This window comes from Desmodus rotundus, chromosome 5, assembly GCF_022682495.2.
Source record: "Desmodus rotundus isolate HL8 chromosome 5, HLdesRot8A.1, whole genome shotgun sequence".
In the NCBI taxonomy this organism is placed as follows: Eukaryota; Metazoa; Chordata; class Mammalia; order Chiroptera; family Phyllostomidae; genus Desmodus; species Desmodus rotundus.
In genome coordinates, this window is record NC_071391.1 from 123,770,169 (window position 1) to 123,796,221 (window position 26,053).

A 26,053-nucleotide genomic window follows, 5' to 3' on the forward strand; every position below is an offset into this window, starting at 1 on the left:
ACGGGGTGGGGGTGGGGGGGTGGGGATAGACCTCATAGAGGGCTTAGCCACTGGGGTGGGCTTCTAGCAATCTCAAATCCCAGGGCTGAGCTTAGATTCTCTGCCAAAAAGGCACCCGTGCTTGGAAAGTTATTCTCAGTAGCCCCAAATTTCAGCAGGAAATGTTTGGCATCTGCCCCAAATGGAAACCTTCCTCAACTTGCTGGTTGAGAAAAATTGAAAACATGTGACTCCTGCTAGGATACTACAAGGGGCTCTCCAGCAAACTTAAAAGATGAAAAGAAAATAAAGTAGATATTAGAAAGGAATGAAGTCAGCAAATTTTACTCATTCCAAGAAGCAACCTCCCCCCTACACACATTTTTCCCTCTGGTGAGTGGCTGCTGCCTGGTGATGATTGATAGGTGCCCCTCTGTCATTGGGTTCTTTAAAGAACATCACCAATGCCTGATATCTGAAGACCCAAATGTAATTTAAAATAGCCACGGCAGCCTGCAAGTTGAACTTGAGTCCAGAAATGACAACTAGCAAATGGCATCTACTGATATTCCTCTGAAATGGCTTTGGGTGCAGGGAGGAGAGCCGGGCCAGCCAGCCAGTGTGAGCTGACTCAGGACCACGAGGAGATGGGCAGGGGTGCAGTACTGACAGCTCTCCGGCTCCTTACCCCTGCTGACCAATGGTCAGGAATGCAAAAATACCACGGTGGGATTCATTTCACTTTCTTCAGAAACGGCCCAGCACGCAATGACAGCCACATCCCTGGAATCCTGCCGAAATGCCAGGAGTGCTATCAATGTAAACCAGGCAGTCTAAAGAGCAATTTCTTTTGATTGACAGATTTCCTCCTTTTTTTGAATCGAACATCTCCGTATGCACTTAGCAAACCTTTGCTTCCCTGATCTCGGGGAAGAGCCTGGTGTGTGCGGCTCGGTGCAGTGAACTGAGACGGTGCCGAAAAGAAGAGCCCTTGGGTTCTTGTCTGTTGGTTGGGCCAGGGGTCCGTCGGGTGAGAAGCTGTGCTTGCCAAGCCTGGTTCTCCAAGGTACAGGAATAGAGTCCCCAGGTGTTCTTAAGACCCTCAGAGTAGGGGCCCAGCCCTCCCAGTTCTTTTCTGAAGTCCACCTGGATGCTTATTCAGCGTGCGCGGTGCTCGGTCTCTGCCCCCAAGGAGTTTCTGGTTCCTTGTGGGGATGTAACGCACACAGGCGGGACCACAGTGGACAGTGCAAAATAGCTTCTAATAGCTCAACACTTGATCATATACGGCTACTTTTGTTTGTTCTGTGGACCTTTCCAATGTATACCTCGAATAGAATATGCGATACTCAAGGGTTTGGACTCTGCCTTGACCCAAGAAACATTTGTTTGAGAACCTACTACCTGCCTGGCACTGTGCTGGGGAATGAATGTAGGGTAGGGCTATAAATGTGAATGATGAGCACTGTGAGAACTTCATAGGTTGTTAGCAGGGCAGATTGGTGCATGAGCTACCAGGAATTACAATGCAATGTGGTGGGTACTGGGAAGAGGTACAGCACAGAGGGACTGACTGCCTGAGGAAGGCTTCCCTGGAGGCTGTGGTATTTGACTTTGGTCTTGAATGGTCAGAAGGGAATTCATTGCAAGCCTCAGAAGAAGGGACTGGAAGGCAGTACCCTGGGTGGAGGAGACAGTGCTGATGGGTAGAGAATATGAAAAAGCATGTTGTGTTTCAGGGTCAACAAGACATTTGCTGGAGTATAAGAATGTCTTTGTGGTCTAGGGGTTATGGATGGAGAGGGGCAGGAGATAAGGTAAACGAGTTTATTTGGGGTGCCGTTTTAGGAAAGGCTAAGAGCACTCTGATGAAGAGACTGGACTTTATTACATGGGCAATAGAGAAGCATTGAAAATTTTTGAGCAGTGGTGAGGTCAGATGTGGGTTCTAGAAAGATCACTCCGGCCATAGCATGAAGGCTGGAATGGAATTAGAGGGATCTGGAAAGCAGCAAGGTTCCTTATGGGTCAAGTGTAAACCAACTACTTCTGTTGGGAGCTAGTGAAGACTTGAAGATCGAGAAGAGGGAACTGAGTGGGTATTCACTGAGAGATGGGTTCAGCAAACATTTATTGAGTGCCTCTCAGAAGCCAGACACAGTGCCAGGGCCTGGGGATAGAGTAACGTACAGCATAATCCTGCCCTAAAGTAGCGCAAGTCCAGCCTGAGAGACGAGCAATCGAGCAGTTACCTGATGGTGTGTTAGGGATATAGCAGAGGTATGGGTAACCCCTGGAAGCCAGGAAGAAGATAACCCAGTGTGGAGGCCAGAGGAGCTCAGCACAGACACCGCAGGGGCAGGGCGTCTAATCTGGTTGCTGAAAGATGAGCCAGTGTTTTCCACGCCAACAAAGAACTGGAGATCCAGAGAAGCATTCCACTTGAAGGGCACCTTTGCAGGTTTGAAGACAAAGGGGTCCATGTGAGAACAAACCAGAGGACTGCAATGAGTTTGGCCTGATTAGAGGCCAAGGTGAGTGTGAAGGAGGAACAAGGATGATGCTGCAGAGATACATATGGGTCAGGTCATGCTGGGCTTTGCCTGTCATCCCAAAAAGGTGGACGCACGTTAGTGGTTTTCAACCCTGTTTTAATGGCAGAACCCTTTGGTCGGAACATTTTTAGCCAGCACCCCCATTATAAAACAGAAAAGTGAAGCAGCTTCAGTTCAATTGGATATGAGATTGGATATGATAAGTTCAGCACTTCCTCTCCCCTGGTCTCTCTTTGACCCCTCCAGTTCACCCTAGAAGCAGCTGAAACAGTTTGAGAACCACGTGCAGCAGGTGACAGTGATGTGGGTTGGCAGATGTGGCATTAGAGGGTTTTAAAAGCAATGCCATGATTCCCAGGTTTTTAGCTTCGTTTTAATGGTGAAGAATATGGAAGTGCTCGGAACCTAGTAGATGCTCAGCTTGTGTGTGTGTGTGTGTGAGAGAGAGAGACAGACAGACAGACAGACAGACAGACAAGAGTGGTGCCCTGGGAAGAGTAGGGGTTTGGAATCAAGGATGCTGAGTTCTGTTTTAGACAGAGTGGCTTCAAGGCACATTCAGAACATCCCGTGGAGAGCTCTAGTAGGCACCTGAGAATATGGGTGTGGCCTCTGGGCAATGGTGAATGCTGTATACTGTGAATTTTGCTGTATACGTGGTAGCTGGAGTTCTGGGCTTTGGTACAACAGCCTAGAACTGTATAGAATAAAAAGTAGGCAGAGCTCAGGGGACCACTGACAATTAAGAGGCAAGTGAAAGAACAGAAGGCAGGGAAGGGACTGAGAGAAATGTAGGAGAGGAAACAGGAGGAAGCAGGCAAGGACAGCATCTCAGAAACTGGGTAAAGAAAAGGTTAGAAAACAAACATAAGGTTAAACATGTCATTGGTATTTAATAGTTGGTTGCCTGGATATGAAAAAGGAATAAAAGCATTTCGTTGGCATAGCATATTCCTTTTAAAATAAGTCTGAAGCATGCTTATTTTTTCCAGGAGTACACACCCTTTAATACATGAGTATAGATGAGTCTAGCAAAATAACAACAGCAGCGCCCACAATATAAACATTATCGTTGTTGTTTAGTGCAACCACTCTCTCCTCTCCCGGGATAAACAAATTCTCCCCAATGTCTCTGCAGTCAAATTTTTACATTCAATTGAGTGTTCATTCTGAGTGTAAAATGATTCTGTGACTGTGAATGCTTAGAAGTGTGTGCTTTGGTAAATTAAAAATAATTTTCCTAAAGTGATGGGCTAATTTGAAATCTATTTTTTTTTACTTGCTTTGATTTTTGTAGCCTAAATTGTAAGGCATATTCCTCTGATTGTACCTGTCAAAGGGTCCAGCTCCACTGGGGGTGGGGGAAGGCTCTGAAACCACTCATTATGGGGTGGATGCAGGCGCTCAGTAGGACTCAATGGATGCTTATGGAATGAATGGATGGTATACCGTTGTCCCTCCTAACGACGAATGTACATGTCAAAGGTGTCTGTATTCAATGAAATGAAAAAGAAAGCACTCGTACCCAAGTAATTAAAGATGAAATTCCTGCTTGCTCTTCATCTTTCTTGTGGGTACAGTATTGTGCACAGGTGCTTCCCTCCAAAATCCCATCGCAGTTGCTGACTCTATTAACGCTTCTTGAAGAAAATTTTTCTAAAGAATAAGCAATAGGACATGGCCTTTGAATTCTCCAAGACTTGTATTACTCAACATCTGGATTTAGGTTATTCTCTCAACAAATATTAATTGAGTGTCTACTATAACGTAAGCCCTGAGAAAACGCAGTGAATAAACCCCAGGAGATCCCTTTGTCAAGGAGCGTACTTTCCCACCGGAGGAGACAGGCGATAACAAACAGGGACATAACGTGTGTCAGAGGTGATGAGTGCTGAGAACAGAAATAACGTGAGGAGAGGGGTAAACAGCGATGGAGGAGGGCCTGCGGTTTTAGACCGGGCAGTTAATGAAGGAGAACAGGTAAACTGAGACCTGAAGGAGGACAGAGATATTGCCCAGAGGGCGCTGCCATGTGCTCAGTTGCAGCCCCCAGCCCACCCCAGCCAATGCGGGGTGCAGTGCAGGGAGCACGCGCTTTGTGAACGCAAGCATCAACCCACCCAAGAGCCCTGCAGCCTTGTAAACGTTATGACAAATAGTTTAGATCAGCGATTTTCAACCGGTGTGTCACAAGAATTTTTAAAACATGCAGTACCTGCTTCTTTAGTCAGGAGTACTGACCTCATTTCCCTTAGGTTGTCAAGTAAAAAAACGACAACGGCCTATATACACAACAGTGGCCGTCTGTGTGAACGCCCTGTCTTGAACCATAACTGTATAGGTCACATAACGGGGTTGCATCTTATTGGTCATGTCCCATAATAAGGATGTGTCTGATTGGTTAATTCTTGGTACCAGAAATCCTTATATGCAAGTTCAGGTGCCTGATTTTTTTAAAAAGTCACTTTTGAGCAAAAAGAATAGGTAATTACTATTATTTTTTTTGTAAACCTATCAAAATTATTCCTATTTTTTGGTCATATTGGCAAAAAATATATTTTTTGGTGAGTTGCAGAATTTTAGTAATTAGTTTATATGTGCTATGAGATGAAAAAGGTTGAAAATCGCTGGCTTAGATAATAGCTGTTAAAAAGCAGCTCTTCTGTTGTCATCGTAAGACAGTTTTTGTGAGTGAGTTTAAAATTTTAAAAAAGAAAAACTTCTGTTATTCAAAAATCCAGGAGGACAACCAGTTCTTAGAAATGACTAAAATGACCTCCTAATATTCCCTCTTTTTTTTTAATGGTGGCTTTTGCTCCCCTGCTGAGACCACATATTATATCTAGTTTCATATCAAAATGAATTTTTACTGCTAAGTTTGAAAACCACCTGAAAATAGCAATTAATATTGGAAAAGCTGACAGAAACTTAAGTGTATTGGCTGCTATAAGTATGTGCCTGAGTGTGTACACATCCGTGTAAACACAGTGTGAAAACACACTTGACGTCCGGGACAGTGTATCAGTGTTTTTTCTTGTAGGTGAATGAGGGAAAGAGTGACAGGGAGAGAGAACTGAGAGAGTTTTTATAGCACTGTTAGGTGCTGTAGATGTTTCTAGTCTTACATCTATTTAACCCTGTTTTTCAAACTATTTTCATATTCATCACCTCATCTGATTCTCACGCCTTGCTGTGGTGGGGGAGGGGCAAGTTCTGTTCCTCCCATTTGTTGGAAAAGGAAACTTGGTGGGTCAGCTAGGATGACTTGAGTTTCTCATCTGCCAATGAGATCACACTAACATCTCCAAGGTCTCTTCTAGCTCAACAGCTTTGTAGTTTTCTGATTTTCCTTTCTGCCACACAGTTCTTTCTTGTATTCTTCAACCCCTTCAGTGTGTGTTGAATCATCTGTCAGATGCAGTGTCTCCCGTGCAAGGTTGTTGGGAACGTCTGAGAGGTTTGAAGGAAGGTGGAAGCACCTAGCACAGTGATAGCTATTATTATTATTCTCATCACTAGTACCAAGAAGGAGGCAATGTAGCGTACAGGAAAGAGCATTGGCATTGGAGTCAGATAAATTTCCAATCATTTACCAGGCGTGTCATCTTGGCCAGTTATTCAGCCTTTCTGAGCATCCTGTAAGATGGAGCTGATGGTCCCTACGTTGTTGGTGGTTTGAAGACTAAGGGAGACTTTGTAGAGCCCCTCTCCCAGTGTCTGACACGGACCTCGTGCTCAAATAACTAGCTGGCAGGTATGAATGATAAACCACCTTTCATAAGAAACCAGGACAGATTTTCATGATTCCCCCAAAACCTAGTGTGGCATTTCATCAAGGTGAAGTGTAACCTTGAAATTAACAGAAGCGTGCAGTCATCTTTTAAACGAATAGAAAGAACAGAAGATTCTGGAGCGTAGGCACTTTGTGCACATCTAGGAGGGAGAGGAAAAAATCCACGTGCACCCAGGAGTTAGCACACGATCGTGGTGGAGTTTCGTGCCGGATGGTCTTCGGAAATCTGGTGTATGTTTTATTCAAGTCTTCCCCTTCTCCCCACTGCAACAATCTTATAAGGTCGTGCAATTTATTTAGAAAAGCCTGTTTACCCTCTTTGTACCACTTTCTTTGAAAAGCAATCATTTGAGTACTGTGAGGAGCCGCTTTGCTATAATGATGACCATTTTAAAGGATTCATTGAAGCTGGAAACCAAGATCCTTGTAGACTTGTGTCTGACAGTGTGGTCACAGAAAAGGCTGGTGGCAGGACTGAAATGTGAACATTCTCCAATAGAGGTTGTGGTTACTTGTCTCCATGGAGAATTTCTTGGTACTGAAGTTTCAGAGCACAATAAACTAACATTTATAGGCATCTGTTGCCACATGCTCTGGAGCTGGGTTGTGGACGTGTTGGCAGCTGCTAGTGAGTCGCAAGGTGGGTGGCACTGCCCTGGACCAGTTCCTTTAAAATCTAATGCTTTTGTGTAAACCACTGGGCCCAAAAGAGGTGTGTGTTATGCAGAATACCAACTTTGAGTCACATTGGGTTTATCACATGTGTTGTTTGAAAGCCACTGGCCATTTGAATATGAAATATATATATATACATTTTTTTTCTTATTTGATGGATATCCATGAAATTATTCTCACTATGTGAATGTCCTTCCTGTGTGGACGTCTCAAGAACAGTTGAGTTTTCTACCTGAGAGCGATATGTTAAATGCTTTGACCAACGTATGTTATGTTTGGTTGCCTTCCAGTTTTAAAATGTGTAAATTTCCTTTTTAATGTTCTAGGGGAAAGCAATGGTATTTGCCCCACGCCGAGGGACTACTTTAAACCAGTTTTGCAATCTAGCTGAAAAAGCTGGTTTCTCTATCCAAAGACATGAAAATTACGATGAACACATTTCAAACTTCCACTCCAAGGTTAGTTTTCTGCTCGTGTTAGATAACACTTTAATCCGCATTGCATTTTGAAGAGATCATGGTCTTTTTGGCAGGTAACCTAAATATTTGATTAAAGTACTTCTTAGGTGTGCTGCTGCTGAACAGCTATTTGTATCTGATTATTTCGTATGGTGAAGTCATCTTTTATCTTTGCATGTCTAGAAGGATTTTACAGAAGCCATTCCTGTTTACTCCTTCCTCTGAAACAAAGTTGTCTTTTCATTTAGTAATAGACTAATTTGTGGGATGCAGGGGAGGTGGCATAGAGTGAATGATAAACAAGCATTTACATTTTAATAAAAAAGCCTCGGCTTTTAAGTAGGTTCAGTGCTCAGCTGCGCTGAAATAAATAGACGTCTAATTGTATCATGTTCGACTGTAAATCTTTATCTCTGCTTGCTTTATGGCTGGGTCACTTGGCACTTTGAGACTGTTAAATCTACAGAATTTCACAGTGGTGGGGTTATATGTCAGAGCGAGGCGCTACAAGATTTAGGTCAAAAGCACTTATCTGAGAGTGATTTCTAAGCTTGCTTACATAAAGCAATGTTATCGGCCTTTTTATTATTTATGGGTATACACCAATATAGGACACTGAGAGGCAAGCGTCCTACCAAACACTTTCTAGGACCTCATGTTTGCTGATGCATGTCACAGTTACTAGCATAGCCTGTATTACTTAACGTAATTTTGAGCCTTGTGGAAATCTCCCTTCTCTGAACTAGTCTGACCTTGGCAAGAGACTGACTTGTCATCACTTTGTAAATTGTAATGGCAGAAAAATAAAGGCCTGACCTAAATTTTCTCCTGTAAGAATATCAATAGCATTCTTTACTACCCAGGACTATGATATCATGTAGAAGTGTATTGACTTTTGAAAAATTATATCCAAAGGGGATCTGATCTTCCCAGCAAAAGAAAGGAAACCCTCACGGTCTGGAAATGGGTTCACTGCTTTGGGTCTCTCAGGGCTCCATTCAGCCCCTGGCAAAGAAATGATGCTTTGTGAACTGAACGGGTTAAATCACTTCCTCTCACTGTTGGAATCGGGCCCTTTGCTTACTTACCATCAGAAAATAACAAAATGGCATGTTATTCAAATCTTACCTGCCTCTCTGGAACTATGTTTTCCCTTTTCAACCCCTCCCCCAAACCCAAAGAATGGCCCAGGAGGTGTCGCCTGGTGGGGAAGGGTCTCCTCCCCTCAAAAGGGATGAAATCTGCCTTCTCTCCAGGGTAAGACTAGATCTACCGGGATCAGATGATGACTGCTTCAATGTCATTGTCATTCACTTTCCCCCCAGAACAACAAATGCTTTTGAGTTTTTCAGTCACAGCTCAGGAGAGCAAAGGCTTGGGTTTCTCCACCAGCAGACGGAGAAGTCAGCACTGTGCCTGATAAGCTTCTGTCTCCTACTCCCTCCATCTCCTCCCTGCACGACCTGAAGGGTGTTGGAACACGTGAGGTATTTGAGTCCTTGGTGGCTGCCTTTCCTCTGTCCACAGCTTTAGATTGTCAGCAGACAGTGGACAGCAACTTTGTCTTTTTCCAGCGTTGTACACCACCATGCAAAGCACAGCACGTTTCAGAAGTCGCTATACGCACCTCTTACATTGACACTGATATATTTACGTTTATACCCACAGTTAGTGCTCCGAAAATAACCACGGACTGATTGATTGGCCCCACAAAAATAAATATTCATGAGTCAGTGGCCTTACTTTTTCTCTCTTTATAATTGCTTGAAAGGTAAGTTCCCCACCTTGCAGACATTGGACTAAGGAACAGTTCCCCTCCTCCTTTGGTTGTGGTGAGGAGTGCAAGGTGCATTTTGTTCTCAGGAACTAACACCCTAGCGGAATATTCGGCGGAGTCGGGGCACCCTATGTAAATGCTATCAACGTGCACCCATGATGATGGCTTTTAATGATGAGATCAGTTGCCGCTGGTTTGGTGGCGTGCTTCTAGCAAAAGAATACCTGTTGTCCCTCCTGTGCCAGAACCTAGAATGCTCGGCTTTGCTGCCGCTCCAGCAGCGGTGTAACCGCGTGCTGCCTGGGCCGAGCCAGGCCCAGAGGACCCAACTCCAGCCCTCAGGTGGAGGAGGTCTCCTTTACAGGAGAAGGTTGCAGGGACAGGATCTCTCCCAGACGCCCCGCCATGAGCCGCGGGCCAGGCAGGGGAGAGTAGGGGGCGCCCCTGCCCCTCACCGAGCCCCAGTGCTCTTCACCCAAGCAAGAGGTCGGCTCTGGAGCCCGCACCCTTGTCCCCCTCTGGTCCCCGCCCGCCTGCCCCAGGCTCGGGGACGCGCAGGGGCCGGCGCTGCCACCGGGAACCTCCACCCTGGCCGCTTTTGTTTGCCGCGTGCTAATAGCCGGGGCTTAAAAGTTTTCCATCTTGAGCGGCAATCAGCTTTCTTCCTCTCCATCGCTGGCCAAACCCCCTGGTCCCTGGGACGAGCTCGCTCCCCAATGGAGGAGCTGCGTTTTCCTTCGGGCTGCGTGTTATCCTCTTAGCCCTACTGTGTTGGAATAGAGCGGAACCAGCTGGAGGACTGTAAGACGCCTGATAATGCCGCTCTTTTCCGCTGTCCCGTCTTAATCTTGTTACACAAATGGTTGTGAAGAGATTCATGAATTTTAATTCTGCCCTCTGCATTAGTGCCTCACGTCACTCATACACAGCTGCCTTCTATGCCGAGTTTTTCACCCCTCCTCTTACAACAGGGGAAAAAATTAGTTACAATCTTGGCAGTAGTGCAAGGTAAAAAAAAAAAAAATTCTACAGATTTAGGCAACCACCCATGAAGCTGATTAACAGTCAGTGATCAGGAGGAACAGCTTTGCCTCTTAAACTTTTCACCTCTCATTGTTAACTGTGAAATTTTATTTCCGTTAAAAAGCAAGCCTGTAATCAAAACGGTGCCATTCTGCACTTTTCTGCCAGTGTTTTTGTTAAATTGTGCCCACACTATGCAGCCAGCAAGCTCAGGAACCAGGCAGCCAAAGGTGTAGTATGTTTTTAAAATACTGCCTTTCTGTTCCCTCAGACAACAGGAAGAAAATTAAAACACATCCCTCTCTCCCTACCCAACCTCTTGGTCTCCCCCAGGCTGGGAATCAAATGCATTGGCCGGTGGTGTGGCTCCAAACCTTGAAGGATAGCCGAATTGTTTAGCGAGGTAGAGACCTGACTCCGAGATTACAGCTGGCTTGAAATTAGTTGATAAAACTATTCTCATTCATGCACATATTCTTGAAATATAATTTTACACACCATAGGGTTTTTTTTTCAACTTTTGCAAAATCACCCGTGTGTTTATTTTCTGTATTTTTGTACTTAGCCATGAAAACAGGCTGGGGCTGGGCTGTGAAGTCAGTACATGGTGTGAAAAGCACGGCCATATTGCACTTCTGCTTTTCTATTCAAAATGCCACATTACAAGTGGCTGGTGCTTATAATCTGTGTGGTGGGCTGTTGATAATTGTGGATACTGTAAAGGGTAAACAGTCTGAACTCCACTCCCGCTGCTGCTGTTCGCGCCACGGCAAGGCTGAGCGTGCTACATTCAATTATGAAGTGAAGCATAATGCGACTAATAGCAGCTATATAATTTAGTTCAGTCCTCAAAGATCCTGCTTTAACCTATGAAATTGAAAAATTGTTTTATTCACCATTTGCTTTTTGTTCTTTTTTTCAAGGTGCTTTTTTATGTCTCAAATTTATAATTATTAATTGGGCAAAGAAGTACAGCCTGAACAAATGGAATTATTCTTAAACCACATAACATTCCCCCATTGAAGCAAATATTTCCTAACAGCTTTGTGTGTGTTCAAGTGCCCTCACATAACAGGCTGGATTCAGCAGTGATTTGGGGCTGGGGTGCAGTGTTGCCTTGGAGGGTTGTCGGCTCTTTCCCATCTGGGGAGGGCTCCCAGTCAACATAGGGGCTGGACCCTGGCCCCTCCTTGCAAGGAAGCCTCTGCTTTGGCCTCCAGAGGTCAGCATAGAATCCAAGTTAAAAGTGATTTCTAACCCATATTTACAGAAGAATTATTTATCCCACATATTACCTCAGGGACTTTATAAAGAGCTCATTTGAGTCTGTATCTTAGTGCCTTGTGAGTGAGTAGGTCAGCTGACTCACACTGAGTAATCAACTTTACCTTATCCCAAATCCCCGAGGAAGAATTTAGCTAGCTTGGCCCCCTCTTCCCTCATAAAATATTTCAGTGAGCTCCTTCTATCACTAGGGCAACCAGCATCAAAGGTATTTATTTACCTTTGTAGGTCCCTATTAGTGGGTTTGGTTTGGGAAGTTTGGGAAGCCATTTTCTCTTTATTCTTCTTTTTAAATGAAAGTGATATTGAGGGACATGTGTTTAGAAATGACACTGTTGTTATTTTGATGGCAACCACAAGCCATGAGGTTCTTTCTAAATAGACAACAAATCATCTGTAAATAGAACAGACTCCATCCAAGAAAACAGAATGGAGTCACTTTAGTGACGGTACCACCATCAGACCTTAGGAAAATGGATTAGAAAGGGAAGACTGGGTTGCCCTCACGTTCCAGTAGAAAAGGAAAAGCAGGCTCGTGGCTCCTGTCCTTAATTGTGAGGGCATGTCACAGTTTGGGAATGCGCCACAGGAGAAATACGCACTGTGAAAAGATTCAAGTTCTGCCCCAGACCTACTAATCCAGGACAGTTGGAGCCATTCGTTCAGCCTCAGGGTGGAGGCAGGGAGGTTTGTCTGATTTGAAACAATAGAAGAATTGGTTCCATGTATAATTAAAAAGAATTATTTATTTCTGATCCTTATAAATTAAAAATTGGCTCAAAATATTAATTTTGTCTTTATAAATAGAAAATTATTATTTGCTAGAATAGCACATAAATATGACTATCACAGTTATTGTAGCCAATGAGGAAATGGGTACTTCAGATTTGAGAATGCCGATCAGATTTTAAAATCTGTCTTGGGAAGGCCTGCGGAACTCCATCCGAATACTACCAAAGCTTGCTGCTCTAATTGTCGGGATAAGTTTTTCTCCTCAGAGAAAAGAATTTTTGAATTACTTATCATTAATATGTAAACCCTTAAGAAGTAAGTGGAGAGTCTTGGAAATGTCTCAAGCCCCACAAGCCTTTCCTGCATGCCCCGGTGTTGCCACAGTCTCCAGCCAGTGATCTGAGAGGCCTGCCTGTCTGATTCCTGGGGCGCTGGCAGGGGACAGAGAGGACCAAGAGCAGAAGCTTCTATGCCAATAGGCTGGCCTGGTGCAGATGAACCAGACCACAGGTCTGCCTTCACTGAAGCGCCTTATAGGTCATGAAGTCACAAACGCAATGCAGCTGTGTATGGAAAAGCACCCTACCCACACCAAAACCCCAAATTTCTCATCTCGATGCACAGTGTTGACATGTCTATGCCACTGAGTACTACTTGAGTTGCTTTTCTTTTTAATTTTTTTTCCAGAACAATATCTTTAGGTAAGAAGTCTTTATTATGCTCAACATTAAAATCTAGTAAAAATTCCTAATCGTGTCTCTTTACCTTTTTTTTTTCTATTATTGTTTACAGTTGCAAAAGGAAAACCAGGATATATATGATGAAAACCTTCATTACCCACTTCTTCTTATTTTAACCAAAAGTGGAGAGAAGATTTAGCTGCTCAAAAGATGAAGAAAACACCCGGTGCAGAAGGGGTGTTTTACAAAAACAGAAATCTGTAACAGGTACAACATGCAGCAAGCCGTTGGCTCCCTGAGACTCTCCAGCCCCTGGGACTTGGGCCCCCACCACCTTCACGACATTCCACGTATGGATTATGGAGTTCGCCAGTTCTCACCCACATCATTTCCCAGCCATCCTCAACCCCTCTTTTTTCAGTCTGCTTGTTGCTCTTCCTGCACCAAACCTTTGTTTGTCTTTAAATATCTATAAACGGCCTGTCTGAGATTTGAATTGGACTTGTGAGCAACCTAAAAATGTTTACCTCTAGTTGAGGCAAAATTTCTTTTTGGGATTGCCACAAGAATATCTTGGTCTTTGTTCCATTTTTGGTGGCAGTAGTTTTTAATCTGTAAAACAGCAAAATTTCTTTTTGGGATTGCCACAAAAATATCTTGGTCTTTGTTTGTTCCATTTTTGGTGGCAGTAGTTTTTGATCTGTAAAACAGCAAAATGACGATTCTATACTGGTTAATAAAAATAAAGCGTAGATCATTCTGATCTCCCTTAAATTAATAGTGTGAAAGCTGCCATCTCTTTTTTCTGCCTCCCTCGCTCATTCTTCTTTTTCCTTTTAAACAGGATGGTTTTTTCCCTATAGATGTATAAGAAATGACTACATCAGCCCAAAGCCTCATAAACTGACCGTTTGTCCTCTGGACACAATAGCGTGGCCAGCCCTCTGCTCCTCCTCTCCAATTATGTGTGATTAGTCTCAATGTGTTGTGTCAAGGAGGAGGAGTGTGCTGAGTGCTTATTATCTGTTTAGGTACAAGAAGAGCACATTTAGGCTCTGACTATGAATGAAAAGTGAGCCTTTATCAGGGCTCAAATCTAGCTGCTGCTGTTCTCCAGGCCTCTTTCAAAATAGGTCCTTTGCAGAGAAATTTTGAATAAATGGTTGAGAAACTAGATTGCAACCAGGGGGAGTTTTTAAAAACTCAATCACACAATTATCTTATCTAAAGTAAGTATATATTGTTATATGTTGTGATCCAAGTTTATAGTAAACATTTAATAGGTACTGCCTAGGATTAAGAGGGAGTGACTTTTCTGCAGGGAACCCAAGCATATTCTTGCCTAGTGCATCCACGAGATGCTCTAATGCCTTTTGTGGAAATTCAGATGTTTATCTGCAAGGAATCATCTGTGCCCACTTTAGGAGTCATGTCATTAGTAGGTTAGCTCTACATCCTCATATCTTTATAAGCATGTATTTAGTGGGATACAATTAAAGGGAGACTGGTGGGAGGGATCTTTTGCATGTTAAACAAAACTTAGCTGTCATGAAAACAGCCGACTCTCCAATGTCTCCTCTGCTGCCTTCTATCATCAAACAAATTTTTCGCCATCAGTTTGCATGTCCTTGTATTCACCACTTTTTCTGCTCCATTGGAGCACCTAGATGGATCTCGAAAGGCACAGGTCAAGTCGCAGTTAGATCATACATTTCTTTCTCACAAAAACTTGAATTGCAATGCCAAGTGATGGGCTAACATCACAATAACAGCAATTTATTCCTCTTTGGATAAAACAGCAGTCTATTCTCAGTGCTAGATAAAGACCAGGGCAATGCAAACCAGCCATTTAGCTGAGTAGTTCAGCTAGTGGCAGCTCTCCTTTGGCGACTGTATAGGTTGCACACTGGCTTCATATTTTCTTGTTTAAAAATTAGAATTTGGAATGTTTTAAAAGGCGACACAGGTAGTTCCATTTGTACTTGTGAAAATACAGCAGAAATGATTTCTTCTGTAAAACCCACGACGAAATCTGCCAGACAAAGGAAACCCGTCCCGGCAGTAGCACCTAAGATGGTCTATTCTTCTTTTTTTTTTCCTTTAAAAATATAGAACAGCAGAATCATGAGAATATTTCCATTTTTCCTCATGAAAATACATGAATTGGCAAGAATTCAATTTGCATTTGTGCATCCAGTGTTTATTTCTCTGACAAATTTTATTTTAAAAAGTAAACCAGTAATGTATTTTTTTTTTTTTAGTATCTGAGAATGGTGTGTACAATTACCTAGGCTTGAGACAGGGTGTAAGAATAGAGCTGTTCATACCAAGAAATAGCTAGTGAAAAATGCCCTTATTGTATGATTAAAACCTAGAGAATCTCTTGTAAAATGTTTAGGGGTTCATAGATCTCCTCTTTATGGGATCCTCATCTAGAAATATCTCTAGCCAGGCTCTTTGGAGGTTGGGAGAAACTAATGTATATTATTGAATAACTTAAGAGTGGTTTTTATTTTTCTCCCATTTTAATGAAATGCCAGTATTGAGAAGGGGGAAATATAGCTGCTTTAGAAAGTTTATCCATTTACATTTCTTTTGAACTTTATAATTAAGAATAGTTTCTATGCATCAGTATTGGGTTGTATAATTGCAACTGAAATGTCCCATTCCATAATTGTCTATTATGTAATTAATTATGCATGTGTTTGTTTTAAAAGGAAGCTGTCTGCTTAGGGAATCATAAGAATTATTATGATATTCCTCTTCCCACTGTACCTGAATCTTCAGGATTGTCCTTTGTCATACTAAGTAGATTTGGTGGATCTAAGAACGTTTCTAACATCACCCATGGTCAGTTCCAGTGCGGTGATATGAACAGCCACATACAAGTTGGCTATAAGAAATATATTTTATTTTATAGCAAGACATATGCTGTGAATTGGGATAAAAGTGCTAGAAAAGACTACCTAAGAGGCTGATGCCATTTTGTATAAATTGTGTATTTTGTTAGCTTTTTGACTGAGCATGAAAATGTAACTTCCATTAGGGAAGGGTAATTTAGGTGCTCAGTATTCAGCAGAAAACTTGTCTGGGCCATAAAAGCTTTTCTGGCTGGTTCCTCGGGTGTTTTCAGAGAGGAGCTGCCCGCCCCTTGCTGATTTTCCCTTTGGCTTCAGTAGGGACTGAATTTACCACTGCGTACCTGTTGAATCAATTTGGGGGATCCAGCAGTTAACTGAGTGAATGGAAGGATTAGTGGCCCTCTGGAGCCCTATTGCAACAGCCAGGTGTCTGTCCTAAACTAGTTAACTGCTTTTGACAGTTGAAGAACCTGGTTTTAATACTATAGGCAGGACAATGCTGGGGTAGTTGTTGTTTTTTTTTTTCTTTTCTCCAGTACCAAAGTGGGGCATACCTTCCCCTAAGGGTTAGACATTTGTTTTTTGTTTTTAAAATAGAAATAGACTGTTTCCTTCCCTCAACCCAGCTTCCATGGAGTTTGTCTTTGCACTTAGTCAGCATTTGACTTGTTTCCAATCGATGCCAATCAATTCTGTGGCACTGTCCAGCAGGGTGCAGGGGCGGGGGGGCGGGGGCGGGTAGGGCAGGATAGCCACTCGGAATCAAAGTATATGTAGACACACGTACAGACAGACACACCTACAGGGAAGATTAAGCTGTTTAGACCCTAGATTGGGGCTCCAGTTCCTAGATTCCAACCCAGATCAAAATCTGAGTTGAGACTTTTTGAAATGTCATACTTCTGACAGTATCACATAGAGAAAAGATTGATTTGAAAGTCAGACTAGGTCTCCTTCAAAACTGAATTTTGACACAGGGCAAATGTTTTCCTGAGAGGACTATTTCCAAATTAAGAAGGAGCCTGTTGGTGTTTAAGAAACCATTAAGCCTGAAACACCAATTTTAATTCTCAGATTTTGTTTCACCCAGAGGGCTCACTGCCCAGGCCGTGGCTGAGTGTTCATGTGTTCTCTGCCCTGGAAGTCTGTGCACTTGGAGTCTATATTTTGCCTTTTCTGTCCCCTGACTTTTCAATTAATACATTTTTTAATAGATAAAACAGATCATACTGTGCCTTCTAAAATGTCAACAAGCTTGTGAACAGAAACGTAATAAAATGCCTAATAGGAGATTCAATAGTTAATAGAGGGCCTGAAGTGTGAGCAAATACAGTAGCTGTATTGGAAACTGTGCAAGTGAAGATGGCTTTAGTATTGCAAACTGAGGAAGAAAATTGTTTTTAATTAGCACCTTCATAAGAACTGCTGATTAATACTGTTTTGTTTGGTGAAAAGCTTTCAGCTGAGTAATTTGTACAGCCATTACAACAGTTTTGTTAGAGCGGGACTCCTGTTGTTAAACACAAACAGCAGATGATAATGGTGGAAGATGAGTTTGTCATGTAACAATTTACCTTATTGAAAAAAGCTTTATATAAAAACCAATACAGTAGGTACCAGCAGAAATCACATATTTTAAATCCTTCCAAAATTGCAGTGTGCCATGCTTGTGTTTCTTTTTCTTTTTTTTCAGGGACTAGAAGCAGATTTTATATCATTTATAAAATTATATACACAATTTAAAGGTGGTGTAGCATGGACAGGCCGCTTTCTCAGCAGTGGTTTGCATTGGAGCCGTACGGGGGCCGTGTATTCAAACACTTTCTAACTACACAAAGCAGGTTGGCAAATGGAATCCTAATTAAATAATGTTACTCAGATGCAAATTTGCACTGGGGACTGGATGTAGGGAAGTAAGAATTGGTGTTTCTGCCTTAGGTGGGTTTATCACACATAGGATCTTTAATAAAAACAAAAAACTCTCTTTCTCAAGAGAAGTTTAATTAACCTTTTTTTTTTTTTCTGGAGGTGTTTTAAGCAATCAGGTAAACGCATGCCCATTCAATGAGACCTGAACAGGGAATAAGAAGCTGATTTCAGTGAACTCCCATCAAATGGATATTGCGCCAGCCAGAAGCATGGGAACTTTTTTCTTTTTAAACAAAATGCAATGGTAAAGCATATTTGCATTAAAATATTACACTAACCAAGGCCGGTAAGAACTGTAAAAATTATTGGAGTGGCGTAATAGAGCATGAGATTTTTTTTTTTAAGACAGGCCTTCGGGGTAATAACCAGGGTTGGGGCTCACGACTGTGCCAAATAAGCTTTAGACAGCATAATAGTCTGCAAAGAAAGCCACGGAGCACTAATGTGAAGGAAGAGCTGTCCACCACATGCAGCAAAAATCACCAAAGGTCATTTTATGGTAGCAATTGTGACATAAAATTGGTGGTCATGCCACATGTCTAATACTCAGCACAGCTTTATAAATGATGGGCCCCTAGCGATGGCTGTCATTAAGTGCTTTCATCATAATAAACTTTAAACTGTTGGCTTTATGAATCGCCAGCTAGCTTCAGCTGTTCGTTGGATGGAGCTTGCAGTGCCTTAAGTGTGACAAGACCTATTAGGAATTGCAACCATGTTTCAAGCGTACTTGGCTTCCCCACTCCTGGGGTGATTGCTGCCTATTAAACGGCGTCTGGGAAGATTTTCCTCCGGCAATCTCTGATCAAGAGCTTTTTTGGGCTTTGACCTGCATTTCCTTCAAGACTTTCTCTGAGGAGTTTTATAAGAGCAAAACTCCAGAGGATTTATAGCCACTTCTGATTAATACCTTTCCAGTTTTTCTAGCAACTCCCCCACGGCTGCATAGAGAAAAGCTTTCATTGTTCCTGAGGTGCTTATTTTGTGACCTTTCCTCTGCTTCCTGATTCCCTCTAACGTGTGCTCTCAGTGAAATCCTCGGGGTGGAACCAAGACAGTCGGTGAAGTTGTTACAGCTGGAGAGACAGAAGGAAAGAGGGAAGCTTTTATATTTTTAAAGAATTCCATCCCCGGCAGCCTGGCCCCGCCCAGTTAAAAATCCCCGCTGTGACGTCACCGGCCGCCCGCGGTACCCACCGCATCCTTAATGAGCCCTCGGTGGAAACTGAGCCGGCACAGAAAGATTTCATGATTCAAATTACACTTTCATTAACCTTTAGCATAGGAAGTCTTTTAGTTTCTATGAATCTTACAGTGATTTACCGTCTGCCCTACTGACATGCATAATAAATGTTTAGGGAAATCGCTCTTAAAAAACCCACGGTATTTAATTTAGAAGGGCTAAAGACATATTTCAGAATCACTTAGCAAGGACTTTAATTACTTCTTGTTGCTTTCTCTAACTTGGAGGTCGCCTTCCCCCTCCAGTTTTCTTCTGCTTGACTCAGATGTTTGAAAGATGGTAAAAGCTTTCAATGTCTAATTCCCTGTTTTAATACTCTTATTTTAATACTCAATACTCTTTCTTTCCAGCTAGGTCGTGTCCTAAAAGATAGTTCAGGGCATGTCTCAGGTGTGGACCATTACACAATTAAATTAGCAAACCTCCGAGGGGTAGGGTTAGAACTCAGCCGGGAACACCTGCGGATCGCAGGGCAGAGCCAAGTCCCCGAAGGGCAGGGCTCTCGCCAGCGACCGTGAGGGTCTGCCCGCGTGGTAGTCTCGCTCACGAACTTGTCTCACCAGATTTTGCAGGCTAAGCTATTCTTTTCCTGGGAGCAGGTTTCTGTGGCTGTCACAGTGAACAGGAAAACCATTAGCGAATGTGCCAAGCCGAAGGGAAAACGGGTTGGAAGACTCCTGGCTTTTCACATACAAAGGCATCCGCCCACCCGCCCCGCGAGCCAGCCAAGGGTGGACAAGTGCATTTGGAGGCTGCTGCCCAGGTGCAAGGGGTGGGGGCAGGGCGGGCTGCAGAAGGCCCCAGAACAAAGGCGCCTCCAGGGGCCTGAGCGGAGGTCACCTGCTGCCTCCAGGCTAGATTAAGAAGGACTGGGGAGGGCATTTGGAGGAAATGATGCTGTTCTTTGGGAAATCAATTCGTCCCACGCTTTATAGGATCTTTTGCCCTTCCTCTTCAGGAGTCCCAAGCAAATGTGCTTCCAGGTCCCTCAAAATCAGTTATTAACTGGCCCCTGTGTGAAGAGGCGGCATCTTCCCCGGCCTGGGCTCCTTCAGTAGCCGGTGCCCCCATAAAAACTCTGCTCTTTGCAACGTCCGACCTCCCTTCTATCCCCCCTTTGGGCTCTCCCGCCCCTCTCTACCCAGGCTTCTTTCATAATTAGGCTGGAAGTGGAACTTTCCCTCACTCCCTTATTTTGAGATTTCTTTTTCCCCAGTGACCTGGGCTGCACTTTGCCCCCACTCCCTGCTTGCCAATCCCCTTGGGGTTTGGGCCTCCCTCGCGCCATTCTCGCAGGCTCCCCCTCCTTGAGAGCCCTGGGAGGCCCAGCCTCCCAGAGTCCGATCTCCTTCCAGCACTGCAGCCCCCTGCGGAGGAAGGAAGAGGCCTCCTCAGAATGAATGGCTGGTAAGGAGGTTTTTAATTTGTCTGGAGCTACAAGAAAACAGCCTCAGAGCAGCGTCCCTCCCTCACCTCGTTTGGAAGCCCCTCTGCCTTCGCGGTGGGCTTCGTCGCGTCGCCCTCCTACTCCAGGTCCGCGGGGCACGTTTGGCCGAGGGATGCGAAAATACTGATTTGCAGTGTGAGAATCGCCGACTCAATCTATAATAAGGCCTCCGGTTTGTAAAGTAAATTCAATTTTTTTGATGGCTTGCAGTCTACCAATGTGGGAAATTTGGGACTTCAGCCCGTTTCTGGCAGACAGGATCCGACCGTGAGCTCAGCCCATCATTGCCTTGCTTCGCAACCTGCCTCCTGTGGGCCGAGCTCTCCTTGAGCTTGGGGGATGTCACCAGGCTATTCCCAACACCGGGGAGGGTACATTTAAAAGCTTTGCCCACCTGACCTGTGGTTTCACCTCCAGGTGCATTAGCCCTCATTTTCCTACCCAGGCTTTATTTTTAGGAACACAGGCCACAGCCCTGCCTGGCCTATGTTTTGAGTGGAAGGCACTTTCTCTTTTTCTCGAGGCCAAATCACTTACATAAGCAGCATCTCATGATCCCAGGAGAGAAAAGAAGGAAGAGGCACAGAGCTCCTGAGCTGCCCGAGGTCTGTCCTCTCCACTGGGTACTCCTGGTCAGCCCACTTACAGCCCTGTAAGACAACCTGGGCTGGTGGCAGAGGTCTCAGGTCTCCAACTTCCATTCCTCAGGGCTGTTAATGCTTTTCCCTCACCTCACAGCCCTACTGCTAGCCCCTCCCTACAGCCTCCTTCCCCCACCTCCAACAGACAGATGAATCGTAGGATGGTTCCATGATTCTCAATATGAATATAATGCTGACTCAGCCCTTATGGCAGATTGAAAAAAAAATGGCAACAACATTTTGCAGCTCCTCCCATCAAGAATTGGAGTCTATTTCTCCATTCTTTGATTCTGAACTTGACTTGGCTTACTTTGGCCAGTGAGATATTAGTAAACATAAGTATAAGCAGAGGTTCGAAAATCACTTTCACATTGGGGTTTGCTCTCTTTTGAGCTTTCGGAAACTGTTGTATCTTTCCAGACACTTGAGACATGCAGCCCACTCACCCCCGTTATTCCAACCATGTGAGTGAAGACATCCAGGACCAAACAGCCTGGGGCAGCCCCGCCTGCTGACCAGGGCTGCGTGAGCAAGCCTGCGGAGGCAGCAGAAAAACTACCCTGCTGAACGGAGCCCAAATAGCATACTTACGGAATCATGAGACAGTAAACAGTGGTTTCGCGCAACTAAGTTTTGGGGCATTTTATTACAGAGCAATAGATAACTGATACTGTCCTTGATCTTTTCTCTCTGAGGGACTTTTCTGCATCCTTAAGTGTGCCAAAACTTTTGAGACGATGTTGTGCCTAACACATTTTGAATTACATAGTCTCTAACATTTTGAAAATACAAAAATAAGTTGCAGGTCCCACAGGCCTTCCTCACACTTCAGAAAGCCAGCCTATTACAAAGGCAAATCACTCCTAGGCTCCTAGGAAAAGGCGAGAGAGAAAATGGGCTGCAGGAGAAAATGTAGGGGACTCAACAATAGATTCTCGCCTGGGCTCCACCCGTAATAACTGGTGGTTTTAGGCAAACTACTTAATCTCTCTGGACATCAGTTTCCTTCTCTTTGAACTCGATCATTTAATTTCCTATGCCATGCTCAATTCTAAAGTATTGATGATAAAAATATTCCATTATCAATCAGGGCCGGAGATTTTGATCACCTCAGGGAATTAGAATTCTCTGGTACTGCCAACAAAGAGGTGTCCCACATTAGCTCCACCCTTGGGAATGCTGAGTACTCCTCAGGAGACGCTCCCCCATGAGGTTCTGGAATGACCCTGATGTTTCCCCTTGCTCTGCCCCAGGCTGAGCGCTGGGGACCTGTCCCAGGTATCCCCATGAGCAGTGGGGACCCAAGCTCCTCCGTTTCTATTACTTACATGATAAATGTGTGACAATAGTGTGCTGGTCACCCTGTTAGATGCTGAGGATCTGACAGTGAATAAGAAAGACCCCATTTCATGCTTGAGCCTAGTGAGAAAGACAAAATTTCTCTCCACCTGTAGCTTGAGCCCAGTGAGAAAGACAAATGTGCCAGTGCTTGTATAAAATAATTACAAATTGGAGTAAAGTGTAGGAAAACCAGATGGGTCCTATTGATAGAGAATAATAGAGGGGCCCTCCTTCAGACAGGAGATTGGAGAAAGCCTCTCTGAGGGCTCTCACATGTGAGAAGGAGCAATCACATGGTGGCTGAGAGATGATGGTGGGTGAGGAGCTCAGCAGAGGGAATAGGGAAGGCAGGCCCTGCGCTGGGCCAGAGCCTGCTGCCAGTGTAGCTGGGGCCGTGTGAGCAGAGCTGTGAGATGGTGAGGGTTTTACTCACAGCAGGATTTACTGAGTTTGGGTTTTCCCTGAAGCCCGATGAGCAGCTATTGCAGGGTTTGGAGTAGTGAGAATGACCTAATCAGATGTACATTTTCAAAAGATCACTCTGAACCCTGGATGGGGACTAGTTCAGAGGAAAAAGAGATTCCAGTTACGAGGCTCCTGCAGTGTGGTCATCTTGGTGAAGGAAGGTGGCAGTGTGGACTAGGGACACAGTGGCAATGGGGAAAGAGGAGCAAACGAATTCAAAATGTGTGTTTGACAAAGAATTCAGAGGATTTGCTGGTGGCCTCTTCATAAAATGTCAGGTGAAGATATGGGTGGTCAACCTGAAAGGCTGAGCCCACTGTTTTAGGAATGCATGCATGCCCTTTCACCCCTGTTTCTGCCTCACCCCACCTATAAGGCCTTAGATATGGGAAGGCATAGGAGGGCAAACCACAAAGAAGATGGAAGCTCCACACATTTCCACTGTTAGCTTCATGATCTGCAAGTTGCCAGGCACCTGGGAACAGGGGGCTTCATGTCCTGATGCCTCCTCAGCCTCCAGATTGGCCCTACCTAACACTCTTACACTCCCACAGGGGGAGGTAGCCACAGCCGGACCAGACCTGGCTGTTGGATGAGAAGCCCATTTCTGTTCTTTTTGTGGATATAACCTCCGGAATATACCAGTTTGTTCATACTATTGTTCCAGGCACCCAGCACTCTTGGGAGTACCCAGGGGAAGACCCAAGGAAGTCAGAGACTGGCCTCTGTCCTGGTCACGAGCCCCACTGAGCTCAACAGGTGCAGAACAAGTACATATAATTGCCTACTTATTATATGTACTATTATATGTACTTATTATATGTACTTATTATATGTACTAGTAGTACTATTATATGTACTACTTAAAGTACATATAATTGTGGTAAGATTTAACGTGCACAGGAAAGCTCTTGCGTGGGAAAGAAATCTGTCATTGATCGTGAAATTACGCCAACAGAACACCTTCCTTTAGCTTGAGGTAGGGGTTACCATTAAAATAAGGCTCCTCTTGGGAGAGGCGATACTCTCATGGTCCTTGGTGTTGAAGTTCTAAGAATAGTCCTTAACGGGGATGGGGAAGTGAAAGGGGGGCGGGGGGGGGGGGAGGAGAACCTAGAGGAAGTAAAGGGGCCCCAGGACATGGGGAAAGGAAATAAATGGGAGCATCCAAGTGTCAAAAGCCATTCATCAGCTTCACAATGGTACCTGGGGCCAAGTGGTGTCCCGATTCAACAGTGCACATGTCTGACTGAGTGTCCTCCCTGGCCACAGGAATATGAGGATGAGACAGGTGGGGTCCCTGCCCACATATGCCTAAAAACATAGGGGACACACAGCATGTCCTCAAATAATGCAGATCCATGGAAAAGGACCAACAAATGGCTTTAGAGAGCAACAGAGGAGCAATTACATAATGAAACAGGAGGCAGAATTTGTATTAGGGCCCAGAAAGGGTTTCAGGAAATGTTTGACTCGGCAGCACTGTGGGGTTAATGAGGCAAAGATTCCTTCACTCACTCATCCTCCAGACACCCGTCAAAGCCTAACAGGAGCGAGGCACTCAATGTCCCTGTTCTCATGGAGTGACATTCTAATGGAGGGAGAAGAACAATCTACATGTACACAGATAAGACTGGTTCAAATCAGGATAGGTGCAGTGAGGACAATAAAATGAACTGATATTTTAGAAAGTGACTGGGCCTCCTTTAGATACCAGGTCAAGGAAGCTCTCTTGAAGGAGGCAGCATTTGAGGTGAAACCAAAATGAAAGAGCCAACCTTTGAAGTTTGAAGGGAGAGCATTCCAGGCAGAGGCAACAGCAAGGGCAAAGGCCCTGAGTCAGGAGCAGACTTGCAGAGCCCCCGTGGGTGGAGCACGGTGAAAGAGCAGATGTAGTGTGGGGCCAGGACTGCACAGGACCTTGTAGGCCATAAAGGGGAAGGGGAACTTTATTTCATTGGGAAGGCACTGGAGGATCCTAAGTAGAGCAGTGACATGGTCCTGATTTCTCTGTTCGGAAGTTCACTCTGACTGCTGTAAGAATGGGGCGGGGGAGTGAAGAGGAAGTAGAAGGCTCTGTGGGAGGCTGTTACACTTGTTCAGACAGGAGGTGGCAGGTGAGAGGAGACCACAGAGCTAGCTGAGGGCTATGGAGTGAGGAAGAGACATATATCCAGTCCAGAGGACTGGACTGCATCCAGGGGCAGTGACCTGATGGGAACTTTCCAAGGCCCTGGAGTGAAAATACACCTGCACTGGTGGTTGCAGGCATGGGAACAGAGTTCCAGGTTTGTCTTTGGTGTGTGTGCAGGGCTCTGAAACACACATGGCCCTTCTGATGGGTCCCGAGAGCCCCAAGGCCAGTGCCTCCATTCATTCGGCGTCTGAGCATCTGACATGCACTGGATGATGGACAGGTATGCCGGAGGAAGGAGGCTGGACAACAGCCAGCCCAGGCCATCTCTCTGGCCCCATCCCTATCCTCTTTTCTAGGTTGAATTTTGGAATTGGCAGAAATGTTCCAGACCTCCCAACAAGCACCACTAAAAATTGTTTTCAGAGATTACATTTCATACAATCATGGGACTGTTCAAAGGACAGAAACCCCAAGTGAGGATAGAAGGACCCAAAGGGAAAAATGAGCAGCAGCTCACATTTACCGAGCACTTGCTACGTGCCTCTGACATTGTGGCTGTTAGTATCTCCCTTGTTACAGATGAGGAGATTGAGGCCGAGAGGTGAAATGACCTGTCTAAGGAGAGGGCAGCTGGCTGCCTGACCATCTCTGGCCTGGCATCATTTCTGCTGAGAAAACGATGTGCCCAGAAGCACCCTGGCCACTCTGCCTGTGATGCCCTTGCGCAGAGGAAAGGCCCACCTAGAAATAAGGCTCGTCTGAATGCAAAGGGGAAGAACGGTGGCCAGTGCTTGGTGGTTAGATTAGTAGAATTATCAAAGCAAGTCAACAGTTGAGGGCCATGTCTGAACAGAAGGCCCTTAGCTCTGTGGCTGTCATGTGTACTATTTGGCCAGATGCCAGGCAGTCCACTCCAACAGATGCAGGCACACCTGGGCCCAAACCCCAGCTAGACTTGGGGGTGGGAGGGTCAGCCACCTATGGAGAGTTGTGTGCCAAGCCTGCATTCCTGGCCCACCAACCCTCTCCTCCC

General features: G+C 44.7%; 1 protein-coding gene and 1 long non-coding RNA gene across 4 annotated transcripts in view; both read left to right on the plus strand.

Annotated features, from left to right (window-relative positions):
• The window catches only part of CAMKMT (calmodulin-lysine N-methyltransferase), a 333,952-nt gene extending 320,219 nt beyond the window's left edge, over nucleotides 1–13,733 (plus strand). For both annotated transcript variants that reach the window (XM_045189476.2, XM_024552862.3), the window contains 2 exons: nucleotides 7,329–7,460; nucleotides 13,069–13,733. In XM_045189476.2, coding sequence (XP_045045411.2) covers nucleotides 7,329–7,460; nucleotides 13,069–13,155 — 219 coding nt within the window. In that variant the 3' untranslated portion in view covers nucleotides 13,156–13,733. The remainder of the gene's footprint in view (nucleotides 1–7,328; nucleotides 7,461–13,068) is intronic.
• A 6,567-nt stretch (nucleotides 13,734–20,300) lies between these two features.
• Nucleotides 20,301–26,053, plus strand: part of LOC123478952 (uncharacterized) — a 125,965-nt gene continuing 120,212 nt past the window's right edge. For both annotated transcript variants that reach the window (XR_008426824.1, XR_008426823.1), the window contains exon 1: nucleotides 20,301–20,396. This is a non-coding gene — a long non-coding RNA (uncharacterized lncRNA). The remainder of the gene's footprint in view (nucleotides 20,397–26,053) is intronic.